The sequence below is a fragment of the Seriola lalandi genome, unplaced genomic scaffold (genome assembly GCF_002814215.2).
Source record: "Seriola lalandi dorsalis isolate HSWRI2012SDOR001 ecotype SW California unplaced genomic scaffold, Sedor1 jcf7180002054885, whole genome shotgun sequence".
In the NCBI taxonomy this organism is placed as follows: domain Eukaryota; kingdom Metazoa; phylum Chordata; class Actinopteri; order Carangiformes; family Carangidae; genus Seriola; species Seriola lalandi.
The window spans coordinates 4242680-4265078 of NW_019525437.1; the positions used below are offsets into that span (position 1 = coordinate 4242680).

Genomic DNA, 22399 nt, shown 5'->3' on the forward strand with positions numbered 1-22399 from the left:
TGGTGGTTTTTCTTTAAAAATAGTCATTAATAGAACATTTCAGCTCTAGCTCAATTGAAAATTAAAATAATTACTAGTTGTAGCCTTTTTCCAGTCATCTCTTTTGCACTTGTGTTGGCAGCAGAAACCCAGACCACTAAAATGGTTTTGTAATTTGAGTGAACTGGCTCTTTTAAAGATCTTCAAAAACAAAATGTAGAGGGTTAAGAGCGGCACAACAACAAGCGACAAACTCAGCTCGTCACGTTGCCGTGTTTGTGCTGCTGCGATACAATCGCTGCATTGTGTTAATGTGAAATGGTAAAATTAGATCTCGGGTAATTACCTCACTCTGGAGGATTTCTTTTGTTACTAATTAAGTCTTGACTGAACAGACCAACAGTTACATCACTGCAACTGTGTCCTTTGTGCGTGTGTGGTCCATTGTGTGACAGCAGAGAGCAAGGACACACAGCGGCAATGTCATGGTTGGCAGGAAGCCCCTGGAGGGGACGGAGGGCGGGAGCACAGACCTCTGGGGCCCCCTGTAGGCTACTGTCATCAAAAACAGATGTGTTGAACAGTCACATTTAATCTGAGGAGAAAAAATCTTCAAAACAAGTTGTACGGCTGAGTTACAGTATTAAAAACATTATAAAGACTGATATAAAAAACATACAAGCAGACAAGTTACACACATTTAAATCCCTCTGAGTGCACACAGTCTAATCCAACATATAAACTCACAGGAGTGGGACTGTATCACAAAGCACTTAATCTGGTTTTCCCTGCACCACCTATTAATGATCCTGAACAACAATCTGGTTTTACTGATCCCCCCACGAGACAATCAGAAAATTACATCATCAAAAACTGTGGTGTCCTCAGGAAAATTAGTTACTGCAGCAGCAAAAAGTCAGAGGTCAAATATAAACAATAAAATCGCACAAGCAGAATCTGATACTTGAAAACAACAGAGAGGAAAATACAGTCTGCATAATCAATAATTACTTTTTATTCACAGTTATCATTGAATTTAAAAAAGCTTACACCAGAAGTTAAAAGCATTTTCACTTCAGGACTGAAGGAAACTTACTGAAAATAATAGGCAGCTTTCACCCTCATTCATTATTAGGGTGTCAGTGATGTAAACTATATCTGTTAGAAGTCCCTTTTTAACCCTAGTGTGGGCCGATGGTTTATGCAAAAAAAAAAAAAAAAAAAAAAAGAAAGAAAAAGAAATCTGTATTTGACAAAATGATCATGGTGTACAAACCCCTGAAAGGCCACAGTGGGATTTTTGTGGCTCTATTTTAGCGATACGTCTTTACATTCCTCCTGATCCACAGAGAAAGGCAGAGCAGCCACTGTAACCACAGCTGGAGCTGGTTATCTGGGTTGTAGGCTCAGCTACGGCTGAAGCTGTGGAACTGTGGATATAAACTACAGCTGCGGCTGTTTCTATAGCTTTTGCTACGGATAAGCTGCTCTGTGGCTAGCTGCTCATGTACAGACATTAGCTGGGAAAGTGTAAAGGACCAGGGATGTCACAGGAAAAGTAATAAAGCATTTCCTTAATCATATTTTAACAGGCATTAAAAATAGGAATTGTAAAAGTAATTAATGAACGATTAATCCGTCAATAAATAGTTTAGATTTACAAAAACAGCATAAAACTCTCATTAAATAAATGTATAAATACATTTTTTAATTCATGAATAAAAAAAATTGACACTCTGGGCCTTCAGTGCTGGAAAAACCAGGCTGAACAATCCCAACTGGCCATGGGATGTAACAAGCTCAACAAGTTGGAGAGTTAACCAGTTGGTTTTTATAAATCCATTTTTAAATCTTAATCATTTATTGATGGATTAATAATTCATTTATAAATTCTTGAAGAGGGAATCCTGTTATTCATTCCCATTTTTAACATGCCTTTTCAAATAGTTTTTCAAATTCTATTGTTTACTCATGAATTAATAAATCTATTTCTACATGGTTTATTTAATGCGTGTTTTATAATGAAATCTTAAGTATTTATTGATGGATAAATCATTCATTTATAAATTTCCTATTTCTAATGCCTATTAAAATATGAAATTAAAATCTCAGGTCTTCCATAAGAGAGCATCATAAGGCTTTATGACCTGAGCTTCTATCACAACAGAAGTTCAAGAATAGCTTCACCACAACGCTCCATATTATTGTTCATTTGCATTATTAATAGAGTTTAGAGAACTATGTAGCCTCCACTAGTTGTCTTAACATTAGCTGCTATGATACAAACAACCAGAGGCTGTAATTAAAAAATATTATGCAGCTGTCAGAACTGAACCTTCCTCTATGGATCAGAAAGAATGAAAAATGTATGGCAAGGGATTGTAAACCCAATGTGAGGGAACACAAAAGTAGTTCAAAAAGAAAAAAGAAAATCCTGCCGTGACCTTTCAAAGACTCCGCAGTGATTAAAACCTATAAAAATATATCTATATTCTGTTACATTTGTCCATGGTGAGAACCAGTAGCGATACAGGAAGTATTTTATCCAGTAGTCCGTTTGTTGACACATCTTGACCTGATGCTCTGAACCTGCATCAGAGCAGGTGAGTTGTGCAACAGGTTTCCATGGAGATCTACCTCAGTTAAAAGTGAGCAGGCATCATGATACCTGACTTAAACCCAAACATGTTGGGTAGCTTCATGATACAGTCTCCAGATGTCCCTCACACAGAGCTGGTGTCAGCCCTCTGCGGGGCCCTCTGTGGTTGGGTTCGGTGCCGCTGCCTCTCCGCCTCTCTGCGTTTTCGCTCCTGCAGGTAGCGCTTCACTCGGCGGATGGTCTGGATCGTGAGCACCGTGCCGGCGGTGTACAGGATAGCCGTGATGAGCCCAAACAGAGCCACGGCTGCGTCCGCCCCGCCCACGTCGCAGTTCATCCAGGTGTAGCCGCTGCGTGCGTACAGCCTCTCCCGCTGCTGGCAAACATCTGTGGAGTTGACACTGATGATGAAATGCAGGTACAGACCGACAGCCACCACGTACGCCACCGCGCCCACCGCCTGAAACAACAACGCCCCCACCAGAAGCTTCCTGGACATCAGGTGGGGGGGTTTATTCCCGGCGACCACAAACAGCAGCGAGATGACCCCGAAGGTCAGGCTGAAGGAGAGGCCGCCGTAGATCCCCGGCGCTCTCATCTGGCTGTACTGCATGTCCAGCTCTCGTGCCTTCTGCAGCTCAGTGCCCTGCAGGTTAAAGTTGGAGTTGATGTTGAAGCCGCCTAGCGCCGAGGCCGAGGACAGGCCTGTTGACACCATCTGAGCCGCCACCACACAGATCAGGACCAGGGCGTTGGTCAGTACAGCGCAGATCAGCACGATACCTGGGGAGAGAGTCGACGCATGAGACAAAGAGATCTTTTCAATATTATTTTTTAAAAATCTAATAAATCAATATAAAAAATGTTTTTGTTTTTTAAAAGAATGAAATTTTTTATGAACTCAAGTCAATTAAAAAACTGAGATTGACTTTAACTGTTGCAACATTTGACTACATGAATAGTTGATTAACTGATTCCCATAATTTCATCATTAATTAATAATTGTAAAAATGCTCAGTACTAAGTGCCAACATCTGGATGCTAAAGGTTTCCTTTTTTTGTCTTATGTGAATGTAAACTGAATATATCTGGGTTTTGGACTGTTGGCCTGACAAAACAAGACGTTTGATGGGAAAATGTGGTGGACAGGTTTCAATCCTCTGACATTTTATAAACAAAATAACGAACTGATTAACCAATGATGAAAATAATAATAATTTGCAGCCCTACATTTGACCGTCTACAGATTTGAAAAGAAAACCTTTCAAGAATGATGTTCGACTGTAACAGAGACCTTAGACCCTAAGGGACTTGAAGCTCAATTTGAGACCAACTGGTCCTGAATATTTAATGGTCCCATATAGTATAAAGGCAGATGTCCATGTGTTTGATTACACAGCAGGTCTAGGTTCTATATTAATACTGTGAAAGTATCAAAGCCTCAGTCCACAGAGAAATGCTCACAGCCTGTATTCAGACACTGAGCCTTAAAACCAGCCGTCAGGACTTCTGGAACTTTGTGATGTCACAACAAAGCATTCACCGCTCTCAGCCGTGCCCCATCATGGCCCACCTGGACCCACCATCCAACATTGCAGGATTTGGTTTCTCTGAGTGTTTACCTGAAATCTGCTCTATTTTTATTGGATCACTCAAAAAAACAGTCAGCCAATCAGAAGAGAGGAGACTGAGCTCACCGACCTGTTGTTAATAGAGCTCCAGAGAGAAGCCTGAGAGATTGTTTTTGGTTATTAAAACTACAAATATATCTTCTTATGGATTAACACTTCAAATAAAACACAGGAGAAGAGAAAATATGGGATCTTTAAATAAAATCTGAAATAAGATTAATACAGGAAATCCTCACATAGGTTATAAGAAAGGTACATGGAACTCATCAAGAGCACGTCATCTAACTATTAGACTCAGTTGTTCTCCCTCACCAACAGGTCATGTTACTCTGCTGAGGTCTAAACTCTGAGAAATGCGGTTGTTAAACACTGGAAAACCAGTCCGTCCAGTATTCATAAGAGGAGGAGGAGGAAATGAACTGCACTGAAACCAGAGTCTGCCCTCTGACACAACAGCTCCTGTTTGAGGAGCTTTCATTTTATTCAACACAGATACTTCTATTCTGATGCTGACTCACCTCTCCTGGAGCAGATGTGTGTGCATTTGGAGTCACGGTGCTCCACTCGCGGGACGTCCCGCACATGTTTGGGAGGGGAGTCGGCTTCTCTGGGGTAGTACGGGGGCGTAGAGGAAGACCTTAGGCACATAACAACAAATGCATATGTGTAAGAAATGTCAACATGGGCACCTGTGCTGCTGAAGAGCTGAACATTTTCCATGTTTTTTTCTATTTTTAGTTTTTATTCTAGTAAAGTTTGGACTGATATAAATAAATAATGCTGTTGTAGAGCAGAGCCTTCCTCAAGTTTTGTTTTATTTTGAGTACAATAGTAAAAAACACATTAACATTACACATAACTTCAAGTACTTTCTTGACTCGTCACACATATTGGCTTCAATGTTGAGACGAAGTTTAACCTTGACTTTGGAAGCAACAGTTAACAAAACAACATGGAAATTTGAACCTACGCAATTCCATGACAACTGAGAAAACTCCGTCTCCTAAGGAATATCATGTGTTACAGTCAAAAGCTCCAGAGCAGCAACTACTGTAAATAGACCTTGTGAGATGGTTCTTCCCAAAAACAATAATGAACTTAAATCTCAACTTTAGTTGACAAGTACTGTATGTCCAGAACTCAGCTGCCAGGGTTCTCACCCGCACCAAGCCCTGGCAGCACATCACCCCCACCCTCATCCAACTTCACTGGCTTCCGGTCAAAGCCAAAATCCTCTCCCTCACCTTCAAATCCCTCCATGATCTCGCACCCCAGTACCTGTCTGACCTCCTGTTTGAGAAGATACTGAATATTTATCTACAATGAAATCATTTTAAAAAGAAACGAAAAAGAGTTCAAACTAGCATTAACAGAAAGTAGGAAAAGAAAAATGTGTCCTTTCATCCATTCATATATGAACTCAGGACACAGGTAGTTTAGTCCAGTGTTTCCTAACCTAGAGGTCAGGCATCTTCAAAGGGTCACCAGATAAATCTGATGCAGCAGTGCTGATATTCAGTACAACATCACAACCTGTCGTGTGATATTGCTTTTATACTCCAGTCTTCCCTTCATCCTCTTCTGATGACCACACATAACTGAATTCAAATGTTATTTCTGGAATATATTCCATAACACTGATTAACAGTTAAAAGAAATCCTGCTAAACTGAGTGATACATGTAGTTAAAAGACCCAGTGCTGTTATACTCTATATCAGCACTCATGGAATGACTCTTGTCCAATCAAATTACTTGGTTGGAACTAACTGTTGTATAATGTGTGATAATAAATGTTAGAGGAACGTAGAAAAACAAAGTTCTGATAAAAAAAAATGTATATTTTACCTTTTGAGCTTTTCTCTAACGTTTCTGGTGTCTTTGTGAGATATTAGACACTTTTACCTTTTCTATTCTTCAGCAATTATTTAAATAAAATGATCTGAGTTGGCAGAACTAGTTTCTATAAAATGTCCATAGGTTTAATGTTTAACAATGCATTTTGAGTATTTTATGCATTTTTTTTCAAGGTAGAGTAATTACATTAGTTACTATAGTTGACAAATGAATATAATGGAGTAAAAAGTAATGAACAATATTCGTCTCTGTAATGTGGCGCATCATAAATACACTCAAGTACAGCACAAGTATTTAAAATATATACTCGAATACAGTAGATGAGTAAATGTACACTATTGCAGTATTCTGAGCTCACCTGTCTGGTGATGAACGTCTATCATCGTGGGAGTCCCGGTATTGTCGGTGGTCTCCGTTTCTCTCCCGGTGTCCCCGGTTTGAACGGGGCGGACGGCTCATACCTGCTGACCGAAAGCTAAACCTTAGGACACAGAAACAACCTTTGAACATCATAAAAACTGTCAATTACTGAACAGGGAAACCAAGGTTCAACAGACGTTAAAAATGAGGCATTTTATGGATTATTTTTTTACCTTATTTAAACGTTATTTTCAAATAAAATACAGAAAATAGGCTTTTTTAAAATGAATAAATAAAAAAGAATTGGCGACCGTTGACGTAGCCTACATCAGAACACCCAAAAACGTTAAGAAAACGTAAACATACTACAAGGGACGTTATAAGGCCGTGAACAATGACTGTTTACGGTAGAAAAACCAACTAAACCGAGACTTTGCTTCAGTGTGAGTTGAGTTTTTTGAGTTTTAAACTTCATGTAACCGCCGTGGAGCAGGTTAGTCGCTTCAAAACAAACCGACTATACAACAACAACGCTTCGTAGGTCGTACGACGCTTTCGCCAGTTTAAACAGCTGAAAACTTCGTCCGTTAACTATGAAAATCAAAACTTACTGTGAAGTCGATGAACGCGCGCTAAAGTCCGACTATAACGCCATTATTTAATGCTTAAATCACCTACCTGTCCCGATCAGGTAGAAACGACTCCGCCCAAACCTGGAAAAAGGAAGATGAGGCGGAAGCGGAAACCTACAGGTAGGTGGAAATGCCCTGTGTGGTCACAGTCGGAGAGTTTTTGTTTGGACGAAGTTCAAGTCATTACCAGCTCGTCTGAATCAGCCGCTTTGTGTGTTAGGCGGCTGATTCAGACGATGGTCAGTCCCGTCAGAGGAGCCAAAGAAGCCTCTGTTTACACTGGGTTTTGGGGGGTGTTGGCCTTTTACTATGAGCAGCAGTGTCACAGAGGAATGTTGTTGTTTATCCGCCTCTTTTATCAGCACAGAGATTTACATGAAGCTCCCTGAAGAGCTCTGTTGTGTTTCTCAGCTCAGTAATATATTGCTCTCTGCTTGGAATTTATTCGTGTCACACATGCCAAGTTGTGCGATATGTAGGCCACTTACACTGTTTATGGCTCAGGAATTCTTATTTTTTGAGTCAGTGGCTTTCTGAACAGGCAACGAACCAAGAGCTGGTAAAATTGATCGATTCATCGTTAATTCAATCAACAACAAAAATGATCTGCAGCTCTTTTGATATTGGTATTGGTTACAGCTTCTCCAATGTGATGATTTGATGCTTCCCACTGTGATATCTGATTGTAGAATGAGTAGCTTTTGGTTTTGGACTGTTGGTTGGATTACCTGTAATTTCTCCTTAAGTAGCTTCAAGGTTGACAAAAAAAAAAAAATTCTTACTTCAGCAGCAGAGAGTATTCTGTTTTGTTTTCTTTCTTTTGGCAGTTTGACTTTTTTTTTTTTTAATTACTATATTACACTGGAAAAAAGCTCCCTCCAGATTCATTGTGGTTGATGTCATTCATTCATACATAGTTTTAAGAATTAGGCTTCAAATGCTGTAAGTAAGGATATGCTGTATGTATGTACAGCGAGGAATGTGGGTAATGTAACAACATCCAAAAACAACAGTCCTTTGAGACTCCATCTCATAAATTGCACAAGCACTTCAATTCTCTGGTTTAAGAAAGTGGATGTGTAAAGTTAATAAAATGTCACTTTAGTAATAAAGGAGAGGTTAAAAGGGACCCTGTGGAGTTATGTTTGGTAAACCTTTAAACAGCAGATATATAAAAACAGTAATTAACTCTAAAAATAGACTCAACCCCTCAGGCTAATTCCTATGAGTTCTTTTTCTTCCAAAGTGGATTCCCCACAAATACTGCATCCTTACCCCTTCCCTCACAACTATAACTCCTTTTAAGGAAACACTTACAGACTCACTCGTGTTTTTTGTCTGGAAGAGATCATTGTTTTTCATCTTTTTATAATTTCTAATTTTTTTGGTAGTAGTTCAATTCTTGATTTTATTATTTTTGATCAAATTAGTGATAGTTGTATTGCATATTCAACATGTGATATAATATTGTGACATAGAAATGCAAAAAAAAAGTAATGAATTTTGTCCATAAGAAAGGGAAGAATCAAGGCACACTGCTTCATTTAAGCACAGAAGTCTTTAGTATCTTTACTATCGTGCCTACTTGATTAAAACAAAATAAGAGGAACGTAGGTCTTTAAAAATCTTTATATGATAATTTTTGCGTATAAACCCTGCACTTTTTCGTTATAATTATTTTTTTCTACTGTATTTGGCCTTTGATATAATGTTGCATTTAATCTGTACTGTATTAAGTGTCCAGCAGGCGGCAACAGCCAAAAGCTGACGAAGTTGCAACAGTGAAACTGTTCCGGGTCACAGCTCCAGCTGTAATTATCTCTTCCGGGTTATACCTGCATCTGTAAACAATAATATGAGGACAACGCTGGAGTTGTATAACTTATTTAGTTAACACACTGGTTGTCATTCCGACACCCCGTCCTCGCTGTTTCCGTGTTTCCTCCTGAACGTTTCCGCCCTGTGCGCGGTCCTGTCCGGTCATGTTGTTCCTCCGGACTGCGGCTCTCAACTGCAGAGGTTTGACCGCTCTGCGCTGCCTGCCCGCCGGCTACATCGCCTCGAGAACCACCGTTACATACATCCAGGGCCAGAGCCCCGAACCACGAATCCGAGAGTACTTCTACTATATCGACCACCAAGGACAGGTGAGTGTTTGAACCGACACCAAACAAAACCTTCAAACATAAAATTTAGATTCTCATTCCAGCTTCACTGATATGTTAATGTGTGCTCTGTTTACAGCTGTTCCTCGACGACACTAAAGTGAAGAACTTTGTCACCTGCTTCAAAGGTATAAATGAGCACAAACACAACACACACTTATTTTTTACCAAAGTCGTCAGAACAACCCAGAAGAAGAGTCTTCACAGTTTTGAGAAATGTGCTTGTTTTGCCATCAAGTCAGTTGTCAGGTTATCAGCTATTATTGAAACCAACATACAGTCAACACACAAACACAAAATCAGTACAAAAGACATGAATTTAATATTACAGCAAGCTAATAATAAGATACCATATCATTACCATTATGTGTGAAAAATAGCACGAGAGAGGATAAAGTGTGATGTTTCGATCTGTTTGTTTACAGCCTTCATGCTTGTTTTTGTTCTTACAAACTAAGTATGTAGCAACACTTACAGTAATCTGTAAGTAAGTAAATTTACTCGGGTACATTGGTACAAACAAAATAAAAGACAAAAAATCTATCTGGGAGCAGCACCCCCTAAAATATGGTGCTGAATTTAAATCCAGATCACTTTCAAGAGCTCTGACTGCAGAGATCTAAGTTTTAATTGTGAATCCACTGTTAAATCCATGTGTTCCATCAATCTGAAGATCTTTTTCAAGCAGCTGTCATTGATGTTTCTGTATCCATCAGATAAACAGTTCCTGGTCTTCTTCTTCAGTCGTCTGCGTTCAAATCAGAGCGGGCGGTATGAGGAAGACTTCCCCTTCCTGTCCCTGTGCGGGAGGGAGAGGAACTTCCTGCGCTGCGACGACCGACCTGTGGTCTTCACCCACTTGCTGCAGACCCCTGCAGGGCCTCAGGGGATCACGGGAGACCAGGAGCAGCTGTCGTACTGCGGCGGGGCGGAGAAGCTGTCCGTCCCGTTCCGCCCTGAGGCTCTGTACATGCATCCCGTCAGCGGTCGAGTGTATCACCCCTGCTCGGAGCGCTGGGGGGCGGTTGGCCTGGTTCGGTCGGCTCTGGCCATCGAGCTCAGCCCATCCTTTGTTTATGCTCCAGAGCAGGGCCAATCAGGACAGCCCACAAAGTTTCTCTGGGGAGGAAAGGAGTACACCCTGACCAATGAGCTAGCAGGATGCTTCCCCTCAGCAGAAGAGGGCAGCGGGCAGCAGGGAGAACTGGGATAAAGACCAGAACTGTTAAAAGGTGTACTTTATTTACAGTGGAAAAAGACAACTACTGTGTCCGACATGGACACCTGTGTTCACAATGTGGTTGTTGCTGATAGAAACAGGGGCTGGTGTGTCTTCTTGCCCTAATTTAAGATGATGCAGAGTGTTTGATGCAGATTTCATCAGTTAAATTACACTTGAGACGCCTTCGAACAACGCAGTGTCTTCTTGCATCTTCTCATCACATGTTGCAGTTAAACAGTTATTTTCTCCCTATATTCATTTAAATCATAGTTAGAATCGTGAAAATATAAAACAATACAGTATATCACCAGCAAGAAGCAAAGATGAGGGAACAATCTGAATAAAATAAACTGTTTTGCAACCACTCAGATTTATAACGTGACCGCTTTGGGTTGGGAACTACTGGCCTAAAGCTACAGGGGTTGAGACAGAGATGAGAGTAAGAGGCTGAAAGCTGCTGCTAACAACACTCAGAATATTCAGAATCACAGTCTTCATTAAAAGGGGAATATGAGTTATCTTTTTGAATTTGCTGAAGAGATCCAAGCAGTTATTTGCTACATTAGCCACAGATGGGTAAATATTAAATACCTAAAAATCTTATCCAGAATAATCCACACAAATACAGCAACATTTATAAAGACAACTCCATAGCTGCAGCAATTACATACCCAAATATACAAAGCTGATACACCGGTGTGCTTGCATATAGAAAATACTAAAATTTAAATCTAGAAAAATCTATTTAAAAGTGATAAGCAAGAGTATTTTTGAAAACTTGAATGTGCTTTGGCAAATACCAACAACCTTATTACAAATATACTAATGAAGATTTTGGCAAATTCTGTCTTGAATAAACAAGAATGTCCCTGAATGTCTTTTCTGCTTTGTTATGTCATATCGTTGACAGGAAATTTCACAACAGATTGTTCTGCAGAGAAGAAAGGAAAAGTACATTTACATACAGTATAATACATACTATATAATAAATACAGTACTTTGCAATTTTAAGATACAGGTACTTTAATTATTTCCATTTTGTGCAACTTTATACTGTTATTACTCTATATTTTATTACACTATATTTGTCAGGCACATTTAGAAGTTACATTTCAGGTGAAAATGATGCATCTGCTCAACAAATATAAACACATGAGGCTGTGATGGCTCCTGTAGTTAAAACTCTGTAATGTAGTTAAAACTCTGTAATGGGGTTAAAAGTCTGTAATGGGGCATTTATTTGGATTACTCTCGATTTTGATACAAATTCTTATGTGTTGCCAATGTTTTTATGGATTCATTAAATTCAATTTGGCTGTAATAGATCATTTTGACATTGTTGACTAAAGATCTGATCACTTCCACCTCTGTCAGGACGTAATTAGGCAACATGGAAAACTACCAGGAAAAGGGCAAAGATGTCATTAATTAATGTAATTAATTTTTAAACAAAATTCTGTGGAGCTTTATAGATAAATAATTGTCCCTGAAACTGAAGCTGCAGCGCCTCATCCTGCCTTTGGGTTATTTGTCAGAGGCTCCGCTCTGAGTCTGCCTCCCTCTCATTAGGTGAAGGAGTCAGCGGGTCTTTGGAGAACTCCAAGTCCCAGAGATCTCGGCAACCAGTGAACCTGGAGCCAGGACTTGGATAACATGGCAGCTCCGTCCAGCAACACATGCGGGGCCATGGAGCGGTCTATCCGAGAGCGAGTCCCCCCGCTGCTCACCGACATGTACCAGTTCACCATGGCGTACGCATATTGGCGGGCCGGCCGTCACCAGGAGCCCGCCGTGTTCGAGCTCTTCTTCCGGCACAATCCGTTCGGCGGCGGCTTCTCGCTGTTCGCCGGTCTGCACGACTGTCAGCTGTTCCTGCGCAGCTTTAGCTTCACAGACGAAGGTGAGAAAGTTAACATCGGTATTATTACAACAATTACCAAGTGTCATTAATGACAATGGTGTCATTCATCCAATCTGAGTGACTTCTCTCTCCCCTAAACTCCAAACTTTTACGCATACCGATCCGGTTGCGCAATACTTAACGGTGCAGCCCCCGTGAGGCTTTCAGTGAGAGAACGTGAATGCGGCTGTGGTATTTTCAGGGAATTTTGATCTTTGAACTTTAGCACACAGGAAGATCAGCACATGAAGCAGCTGCATGCAACAAAGCTGTCTTGAAACCAGATTTGTCCTGCGCTTGTGGAACTGGTTATTCCAGATCATGTTTTAAAAAAAAAAATAAAAGTAGTTTTTTTTTTACAGTGATTTTAAACGGTTATAGGTAACAGATAATTAAAAATTAATTACTTACAGAGTTGTGTAACAGTATTAGCTGCTCCTCCCTATCATGTATTATATAATTGGCTGGTTCTTTACTGATGGAAGAAACATTTTAAAGTTGTTGATGATGTCTTATATACAGTTGGTTTAATCTGTAACATTGCATCATATATTTTAATATCATCATATGTTATTAATGTTAAATCTTAATCTGTGAAATAAGTGAAGGGGAGTGAAAAAAAAAGTTGCATAAGATATACTTAAGTTCAGTACTTAAGTAAATATACTTAGTGACTTTCCACCATCAGACTTTCCACCATTGGAAACATAGAGTGGCATACAGTTTTAAATTTTCAGTCTGTAGTAGTAAATACCAAGTTGGTTTAAGTACCACAATGTTTCCAGCTGAATTCATTTAGTTCAAAACTGAAATGACTAATTATAAAAAGAAGGACTCCTTGGGCTATTGGATTAATAGTTGATGTGTAAGAAGCATTTTAAGGTTGTAGTTGGTTGAGCTGCTGTAGCTGCTTCATAAACAGCTGAGTAGTTTAATCTTTAACAACTAATTCAATCTTATAATATAAACTGATCATGATTTGTATATGAAATCTTAATCTTCAAAGTAACCTGTAGCTACAGCTGACTCAGACATGGAGTGCAGTAAAAACATTAAACCGCCTAACAGTATATAACATTGTTAAAATGAACTCCACCTCGACTACATTAAAATGCTTCTTACACACTGATGCATCATGGGTACTTTAACTTTAACTTTAGATAGTTTAAATAGGATTTGAAAGAAGGACCTGGAGCATTTTTACATTGTTGTTTTGAAACCTGTAAGTAAGGAATCTTAACACTTCTGGTAGAATATAGTTTAAAACCGCATAAAATACTCAATTAAATGACAAATGATTATATTATATTTAATTTATGTGCTCAACTGTACAAGTTACAAGCTGTCAAACATGTTTAGTCTGACCTTCAACTCACCACTGAGTCATCGTAGCACATACTGGATTAGATTAGCTGTAGAGAAAGTTATTAGATTTATCTCTATTATTGTAATTGTGAGTGTGTGTGTGTGTGTGTGTGTGTGTGTGTGTGTGTGTGTGTGTGTGTGTGTGTGTGTGTGTGTGTGTTGAGACTGGACATGTGAGGGAGGGAGGGCACATAAAGGACACATGCGCTTGCGTAAGAGCACGTGTGGAGGGGGTTTTAGGATGAAGGATGCCCTCTGTTGTTGGTCTTACTGTCAGTGGTCCAAATGTTGTGTTTAACGCCATCTCTTCCTGGATCCAGATGTGGAGTTCCTGCGCTCCGTCCTGCCTCCGGCCACTGACCCCGCCTTCTTCCAGTTTCTGCGAGGCCTGGACTGTTCGGGCGTCACGCTCCGCTCCGTCCCAGAAGGCACCGTGGTGTTTGCCAGGGTGAGCTGTGAGGGCTTCAGGGGGGAAACTGAGGGGTCAAAGGTCACAGTCGGGGTCAGACTTGTGTTTGACTTGTGGTTCATGTCTTAAAACATCTGCAGGTGCCTCTGATGGAGGTGGCAGGTCCACTGGCTGTGGTTCAGTTGCTGGAGACCAGTTTACTGTGTCTGGTTAACTACGCCAGGTAACCACACACACACACACACACACACACACACACACACACACACACGCGCGCGCACACGCTGCAACAAAATGAATTATATTTACTATAATTTATCTGTTGTTTTTTCTCATTAACTGATTTTCTTTTTTGAGATTTGATTGAGACATCTGTCCAGCTGTTTCTCGCTGTACTGTATTTTGCCCATGCCATAACAATAATCTTTAATAAAGAAAAAACCTGGACAAAAAGTCAAAATCTTAAATATGTCAATTTACAATGAGATAAATGCTGCATATCTTTACATTTGAGAAGCTGGAACCAGTCTAGTTTTTCATTTTGCTTGATGAATGACTTTAAATTAATTAATGGATTATCAAAATTATAGTCAAGATTTTAATCGTTAAGTCAATTAACTGAGGAACTGAAGAGTCGTTTCAGTGCTGTATGTTTGGTATTTCAAAGCCAACAGCTACTGTGAAGGTCACCCAGGTCATGTCCTTTCCATGTAATCAAGCATGTTTAAATTTAGTAACCTCTTTACCTCGGCTAGGTTCACCCATGGGCCATTTGCAAAGATATATTGTGCAGAAGTCTGTTTGAGATTCAAAACTATCCAATGTGTGGCTGAATTATGAGGAAACGTGTGATAAAAAAAAAAGCACAACACATCTGAACTATTTGTATTTCATGGAATGAAGCAGCCATGACATACACAACTTCTTTTTTCTTTTTTAAAGTTATTTTTTCAGGCTTTTTGTGCCTTTATTGATAGTGCAGTAGAGAGAGACAGGAAATGGGGAGGCAGAGAGAGGGGGAATGACATGCAGCAAAGGGCAGTCCGAAGCAGGACTCGAACCGGACTGTAGCCTCTACACATGGGGCAGATGCTCAACCAACTGAGCTACTCGATGCCCCGACATATAAAACTTCTCACTCTGAAATTTTACTTTCAGTTTATGTAATGTATGTACAGTATATGTTATTCAGTGTGTAATGTTATTTAAAGAAACCATCTGGGTTTTTTTTGATTTTATAAATATAACTTAAATAGGTAAGAAAAATACGCCCCATCTTAGCCTTGCTGAGTCATGTTCTTCTTCTCTGTTGTCAGTCTGGTGTGTAGTAACGCTGCCCGTTTCCGCCTGGCGGCCGGTCCCAGGAGGAAGCTGCTGGAGATGGGCCTGAGACGGGCTCAGGGGCCAGATGGAGGGCTCACCGCCTCCCGATACACACACATTGGAGGTGAGTGCCGTGTAATCTGTCAGACATGTTCAGACAGTTACTATGTCACGATTCTGTATGGTTACTCTGCACGTTTGTGGAGCCACACGTATTTCATTTAAATGAGCCTTTACCAACCTCAGGGACTCTTTAAAGAACTAATTAACCTCAGTTTTCATGAGAGGAATTTGACAGAAGGACTGATGTCTGACAGTCTGACATTTTTCTGATCGTTACAGTATCATAAGAGGAATGTCGTAGACTTGAAAATTACTACATAACATATGACAAATGAACAAGAGCCAACACAGGTGATGTGCAGAGGATGATTTTCTTATATGCTCCATAAAAAACTTGATTCAGGTGTGTGTTGCCTGGGGCTGCAGCAAAAGCCCTGTGATGAAACACACACACACACACACACACACACACACAGACTGACAGATAGTGAAATGTGTCTTCCAGGGTTTGATCTCACCAGTAACGTTCAGGCTGGATTCCTTTTCGGGATCCCGGTCGCAGGCACCATGGCTCACTCATACGTCACCTCCTTTACCTCCCTGGAGGAGGTGTGGCCACAGGTGAGGGTGTTTTATCTCTAGTTATCTGTAGAGGATCACACCAGTGGTTTTGCACACTTTAAAGCCTTTGTTTATTTATCAGTATGTTGTTGTGTTACTATTGGAGCATGGGTAGCACACCGAGGCAGAAGGCAGCCACGCAGACCAGCAAACATGATTCACCTGTGAAAAGTCAGTGAGGGATTATGTCCTTTGACCGGTTTGGAGCATCTGCACAGAGGATGCTGGGATTTTGGCTCTGGCATGAACCTGCAGGTGCACTAAGGTGTCACTAAGGTCACTTATATGCACGCAACAAAGGGTTTAGTCAGTGGCGAGAGCCTTAGATATTAGTATATCTGTAGTGTGATTTAAAGGTCAGTCATTTTGTTCACAGCTCTGGAACTTTATTTTCAACAGTGTTGGAAACTCCTTTGGGTTTTTTTGTTATATTTAAATATCTGATTGTACATGTTATTATATTATTTATCTTTTATGTATTGATATTGTAATTTTGCAGTTTTTCTTTCTTTGTACTGTGCACTTTGCTGCTGTAATGCTGCAAATGTCCCCACTGTGGGAATAATAAAGGATTATCTTGTCAATTACTCTGTAAACAGAAAATGAATTGACACTTATTTTGAAAGGGAAAAAGGCCAAACATTTTGATGGTTCAAGCTTCTCAAACTTGAATATTGATTCCTTTTTCTGGTCTTATGTTTAATACACTGAAGATCTTTAGGTTTAGACTGTAGGTTGGCAAAAAAGCTTTTTAAATACATCACCTTAGGCTTGACATTGCCCACTATTTTCTGATGGATTAATGGATTAGTGGAGTAAATAATCGGAAAAGTAATGTGTAAAGAAAATGTATTAGCTAGTTACAATCCTAGTAAAGTAAACTGACCATCACTCTCTGTAGGAAAAGAGTATGTCAGTGAAAACAGCCTGTGATCATGGCTGGAGAGGCTGGAGGCACCATTTGTACTTCAGGAGACATGTTGTCAACAGTGCAGTCAGCAGCGAAAAGAAAGACAGTGCAGGGACATCTGAGACTTAACCGCTCAGGTTTTATCTCCCAACTTATGTCCTGTAGTTGATAATGTGTCCCTGATGTTTGTTCCCTGTCCAGACTCTTGTGGCAGTGAGTGGGGACCCTGATCCAGTTGACTTCATTTCTCTGACAAAAGGCTGGTTGAGCCGTGTGTGTGAGCTCCTGGGAGCAGAGCCTGCGAAGATCAGGGAGGGCGAGTTGGCCGCCTTCCTGTCCTACGCCATCGCCTACCCCCAGAACTTTCTCCCTGTGATCGACAGCTACAGTGTTGGCTGGTAACTAGTGATATGACATTAAGTTCCACCACAGTGGAAATATATCTCGGACTTTCCTATATCGTACGTCGTCACACAAAATCCACCTTCAATCTTTCTGTTTTCCTGGAAATTTACTTCACATAGTCACTCAATCATAAATAGGTACTCATTACTAACTTTTCTTAAAGGGCTCATACAGTATAAAGGTCGATGTCCATGTTTTGTTTGATTATAAAGCAGGTCTAGGTTTTGTATTAATATTATGAAAGTATCAAAGCCTCAGTCCACAGAGAAATGCACACAGCCTGTATTCAGACACTGAGACTTAAAACCAGCCGACAGGACCTCTTGAACTTTGTTATGTCATAACAAAGCAGTTACCGCTCTCAGCCACGGCCCAAGCCCCACCCACCTGCACCCACCATCCAAACCTTGCCAGATTTGGTGTTTTACCTAAAATCTGCTTTATTTTCATTGGATGGCTCAGAAAACAGTCAGCCAATCAGAAGAGAGGTTCAGAGCCTCCTCTCTTCTGATTGGCTCACCGACCTGTTGTTACCAGAGCTCCAGAGAGAAGCCTGAGAGAGGAGATGTAAAACTATACTGAGATGATTTTTGGTTCTTAAAACCACAAATATATCTTCTTATGGATCAACACTTCAAATAAAACACTGGAGAAAAGGAAAATATGGAGCTTTAAATTATTCTATATGTCATATGATTTATTTGAAAAAGGATTACACAAACAAACCTAGCATTATGTTATGTAATTTTTCCAGTATAGTGATATAACCGTTGTTATATTACTTTTACCAGAAGGTGCCACTAGTGAGCACTGGGTTAAAGAGATCAGAGGACCTCATCTCCTATTATATAATTTACCATCAGTAATGATTACTGTACTGATACTTGCTGTTTCTCAATTTCGAAGATGGACACAATAAAAGAAATACAAACTAAATATCTTAGAGTTTATTATAAATATCTGATGAATAATAAAACAGATTTAATAAAAGCAGCCAGTAGAAAAGTCTCTGTTTTTATTTATTCATCTATTATTCATTATTCTTGTTGTAAATTAATCTTTTAGTTATTTCTCATATAACCAATTACAATAAATGTTTAATCTTGGAAAATAGTAAAAAAAAAAAAATTCCCAAAATCCCAGGTGATATTCCACAGACTCTGTGAATCCATGTTTTATACTCATGTAGTCTGTGTTTATCTGATTTCAGCAGCGGCCTGTTGAACTTCTGCGCTGTGGCCTTGGCGCTGTGTGAACTGGGCTTCAGGCCGGTGGGAGTCCGTCTGGACAGCGGGGACCTCTGCAGGCAGTCGGTCGACGTCCGCCACGTCTTCAGACTCTGCAGCGACCAGTGAGTGAGGTGCCACGCCGTTTGTGTGCATCAGTATGTCGCCAAAAAAACCTGCTGTGAGATGTGATTTCACTCCCACAGACATCTGCACACGTTTAATTTTTTTTCTTCTTTTTTCGTTTCATCTGCAGTTTCTCCATCCCTGCCTTTGACTCGCTGATCATCGTTGGGACCAATAACATCTCAGAGCAAAGCATGGCTGAACTCAACAAGAAGGTAAATTGATAAATAAGTGGCTTATTTTACTGTCTCTGATCTTTACTTCATCTTTGTCCCTGACGGCTTTTATACGATTGTTTCAGGAGAATGAGATCGACGTGGTCGGTGTTGGAACACATCTGGTCACCTGCACAAGACAGCCCTCGCTGGGTTGTGTGTATAAGGTCATTTAATTCATTTATATTTTTGTGCCTCTGTTTATTTCTAATTTTATCCATTTTTTTTCGAGTACAAAACTTTTCTGTTCTATCTTTTAATTTATACTCTTATTTAAAAAAAAATATTTACTGTTCCAGGAGTTGCAAAAGTAATTTTGTTGAACTGGAAATGAGCAGCGAAAATAAAAGTGTTTTATTCTGATCTATACAGCGAATGCAATCTCAGTTCTTTTGTCATATTAACATAAATCATACAAATGATTCCTCTGTGTGTGTTAGTTGGTGGAGGTCAGGGGAAGGCCCAGGATGAAGATCAGTGAAGACCCAGAGAAGAGCACAGTACCTGGGAGGAAAGCTGTGTACCGGCTAGTAGACACTGAGGGTGAGTGTTAGTGTGCACTGCCTGCCTCACCTCATCTCAACACACTTTCTTCTCTATCTGTCTATCTATCTATCTATCTATCTATCTATCTATCTATCTATTTATCTATCATGCAGTTTAATGAGCAGGATATTTATATGATCCTTGCATCAATGAGACTAAGTACCTGGATTTTTCAGGCATTTGATGAGCTGAATGAAACAATTTCTGTCTGGTTATATTTTCCATTCATTTTTAGATTTCATAGAAAATTTAGGATAAAAACTATGTGTTCTATGACAAACAATTGCATCCATAATACACAGCCTTTGAGCTGAGCCTAAGTCCAGCTTAAACTGACAATGAGCTGAACCCGACAAGTTGAGATTGTCCTGAAGAAGTCACAGTTCTGAAAATAAACTGTTTAGGTTTAGAAACACAGTGGCCTTTATACTGGCGCAACCTTTACAATATTGTGTTTAAGGGCGTAAGAGATAGAGAGATTTTTCTTTTTTTTAATCTATTCAACACATTTGTCTCTGGTGTGTAATGAGCCTCACAGCCACACAGGGCAGCTGGTGTGCCTGTATACTTTTTCACAGTTTCCCGCTCTTCACCTCTGCAGGTCATCCTTTTCTAGACCTGGTGAGCCTGGCACTGGAGCCTCGTCCAGAGGCAGGAGTCCCACTGACCTGTTTCCCTCTGGGCTGTGATAACTCCGCCGTCTCAATCACTCCAGCTCAGGTCACCTGTCTGTGTCAAGAGATGTTCACCAAAGGGCAGGTGAGGACGGACTGTGATCACTGTTACATAACCTGCATTAGCACTGTCTCTTATACACATCTGAATATGAACCAGTGTGTTGCTGATGTGACTAAATTAAAATTAGTGAAGGATCAAACACAAGCTTTGTGATGGTCAGTATGCAGCGTGTACAGTACAGTATTTTAGATTCAGAAAAGACTGAATAACTTTGAGTCTAACAAGAGGAATCACACTTAATAAAAACACAAATCTGCTGAGTGTTTTCTGGAAGGTACTGAACAGTACAGAACAAGACAATGTTGCGAGACTGCACTGCGGAGGAGTTTTGTCTCGATGAATGTTTCTCCCACATTTTCTAGGTCACACACCCTCTGTGCAGCGCCGCAGAAACTAGAGCAAAGGTCCAGGGCTCCCTCCAGACTCTGCACCCTCGACATAAGAGGCTGCAGGAGCCAGAGTCTTACACAGTGAGTCTCAGTCACAAAATACAGAACGACTCAGAAGCTTCTCCGAGACACAAAAGCTGAATATTACAAAGTGCTCTCTCCTCAGCGGGAAGATTTCTTAACCTCGTCTTTGTCTCCTCCTCCTCCACCAGGTGGCGCTGTCAGAGAAACTCCACAACCTGGTTAGGGAGATACGAAGAGGGAGCTCCAACGACAGCAACTTCCTCTTAGCCAACTAAAGATAATCCTACTCAACTGCTCTGTTTTCATCTCATGTTTTTTTTTTTTTGTCTGTTTATTGACACTATGATATAAAGTGCCTCACAGTAGAAGGAGTGTAGAGCGTGACCTTAACGATACAGTGTTAACACCGTACTCTCCAATACAGGAAATCACTAATGTGTTGTGGCCTGTGTCCTTCAAATCTGATGCTTATGTAACGAGATAAAATGAACAAACTATCAAATGACCTGACCTTCGTTCTTCCGTGATCCACATGTAAAAAAACAAAAAAAAAACAGAGACTTCTAAAACTCAAAACACAAATTCTCACATTGACAACAGGTATTTTAATACACAAACTGACACCAGACAAAAATTAAATCATGGTTCTCAAGGTTTGTATGGAATGACGATTTATTCTTGACGATGTAAAACTTATTAGCCTGAGCTTTCAGCTGTGTTTTATGGCTTTCGTCAGGGGATGGTGTCGTGGAAATATCTGACTTAGAGTTAAGTCTCTGAGGCTGCTGAGAAAGGCAGTGACATGTGGCTGAAAGCTTCAGTAAAGCTAGCAAGTGGACCTTGAGTTGTTCAGTAATGTTGGTAAATGTTCACACAAAATGAATCTGTGATCCAAACTCTTCTTCACTGAATGTGAACACACATCAATTTGATCTGAAAAATTCTAGAAATGATAAATTTACAGCTTCATATGTCAACAAAACTTAAAAGTGTCAGCTACCAAATGCCCAAATAAGGAAGTGATTTTGTTAGTGAATTCAAGTCAACTTTATTTCTATAGCACATTTAGACACAGCCTGAGCTGTAGTGCTGTGCAAAGGACATTAAAATAAATAAAAGTAAGTAAAACAAATGTCTAAAACAAATAAAAACACAAGGAAACCATAGTAAATACTGTTTACAGAAACATGATAAACAGACAAAAAAACAGCAAGGAGCAAATACACAAATACAAACATGACAATGGACTAAAAGGTTAGTGAATAAAAGCTGAGATTTATTAAAAAAAAAAAAAAAAAAAGCAAGATGGAGGGAGAACATCTGAGTTCTAGTGGCAACTGGTTTCATAATTTTGGAGCAACAACCACTAAAGTTCTGTCACCTTTTAGTTTGTTGTTAAAACTTTACATGAACAAAACATGCAGATTTTGTTCACTCAGTCATACTTCAACTTCTCAGTTTGTTCTGTTCCTGCCTCATCAAGGTCCAACATAGACTTTATAGAAGTTATTGACACTTGCTCAGTATACAAGGGAATTAAACTGTTTTTCCTTCAGTGATACAATGTTCACATTTGGATCAGATGCAATGGAAAAAAAACAGGAAACAAAGACATTAAAGTGCAATGAATGGGAAGTGCCGTCACGTTTAAGGACGTGCCTCGTTTTATTAAAAACTGTATAATGATGCATAAGGA

At 39.9% G+C, this 22399-nt stretch overlaps 3 protein-coding genes across 6 annotated transcripts; 2 read left to right on the forward strand and 1 right to left on the reverse strand.

The window, feature by feature from the left end:
- Positions 1–553: 553 nt before the first annotated feature.
- On the reverse strand, positions 554–7241 carry LOC111671650 (MARVEL domain-containing protein 3). 4 transcript variants are annotated; one of them, XM_023428787.2, is made up of 4 exons: positions 7103–7241; positions 6423–6525; positions 4728–4846; positions 554–3361 (listed from the first exon to the last, which is right to left on the reverse strand). In XM_023428787.2, exons 2-4 carry the CDS (start codon positions 6521–6523, stop codon positions 2703–2705), a joined length of 879 nt encoding a protein of 292 aa, XP_023284555.1. In that variant the 5' UTR covers positions 6524–6525; positions 7103–7241; the 3' UTR covers positions 554–2702. The 4 variants fall into 4 exon arrangements, with proteins under 4 accessions (XP_023284555.1, XP_023284554.1, XP_023284556.1 ...); XM_023428786.2 differs by having other exon boundaries at positions 6423–6545; positions 7103–7240; XM_023428788.2 differs by having other exon boundaries at positions 6423–6545; positions 7036–7146.
- On the forward strand, positions 7092–11317 carry cunh8orf82 (chromosome unknown C8orf82 homolog). The gene is made up of 4 exons (XM_023428790.2): positions 7092–7176; positions 8794–9203; positions 9301–9349; positions 9938–11317. Exons 2-4 carry the CDS (start codon positions 9039–9041, stop codon positions 10432–10434), a joined length of 711 nt encoding a protein of 236 aa, XP_023284558.1. The 5' UTR covers positions 7092–7176; positions 8794–9038; the 3' UTR covers positions 10435–11317.
- A 146-nt stretch (positions 11318–11463) lies between these two features.
- Positions 11464–21205, forward strand: naprt (nicotinate phosphoribosyltransferase). Its single transcript, XM_023428785.2, has 13 exons — positions 11464–12343; positions 14029–14156; positions 14258–14340; positions 15434–15564; positions 16009–16124; positions 17236–17432; positions 18650–18790; positions 18922–19006; positions 19093–19173; positions 19447–19549; positions 20154–20311; positions 20653–20760; positions 20892–21205. The coding sequence occupies exons 1-13, from the start codon at positions 12097–12099 to the stop codon at positions 20976–20978; spliced, it is 1665 nt and encodes a 554-aa protein (XP_023284553.1). The 5' UTR covers positions 11464–12096; the 3' UTR covers positions 20979–21205.
- The last annotated feature ends 1194 nt before the right edge of the window (positions 21206–22399 follow it).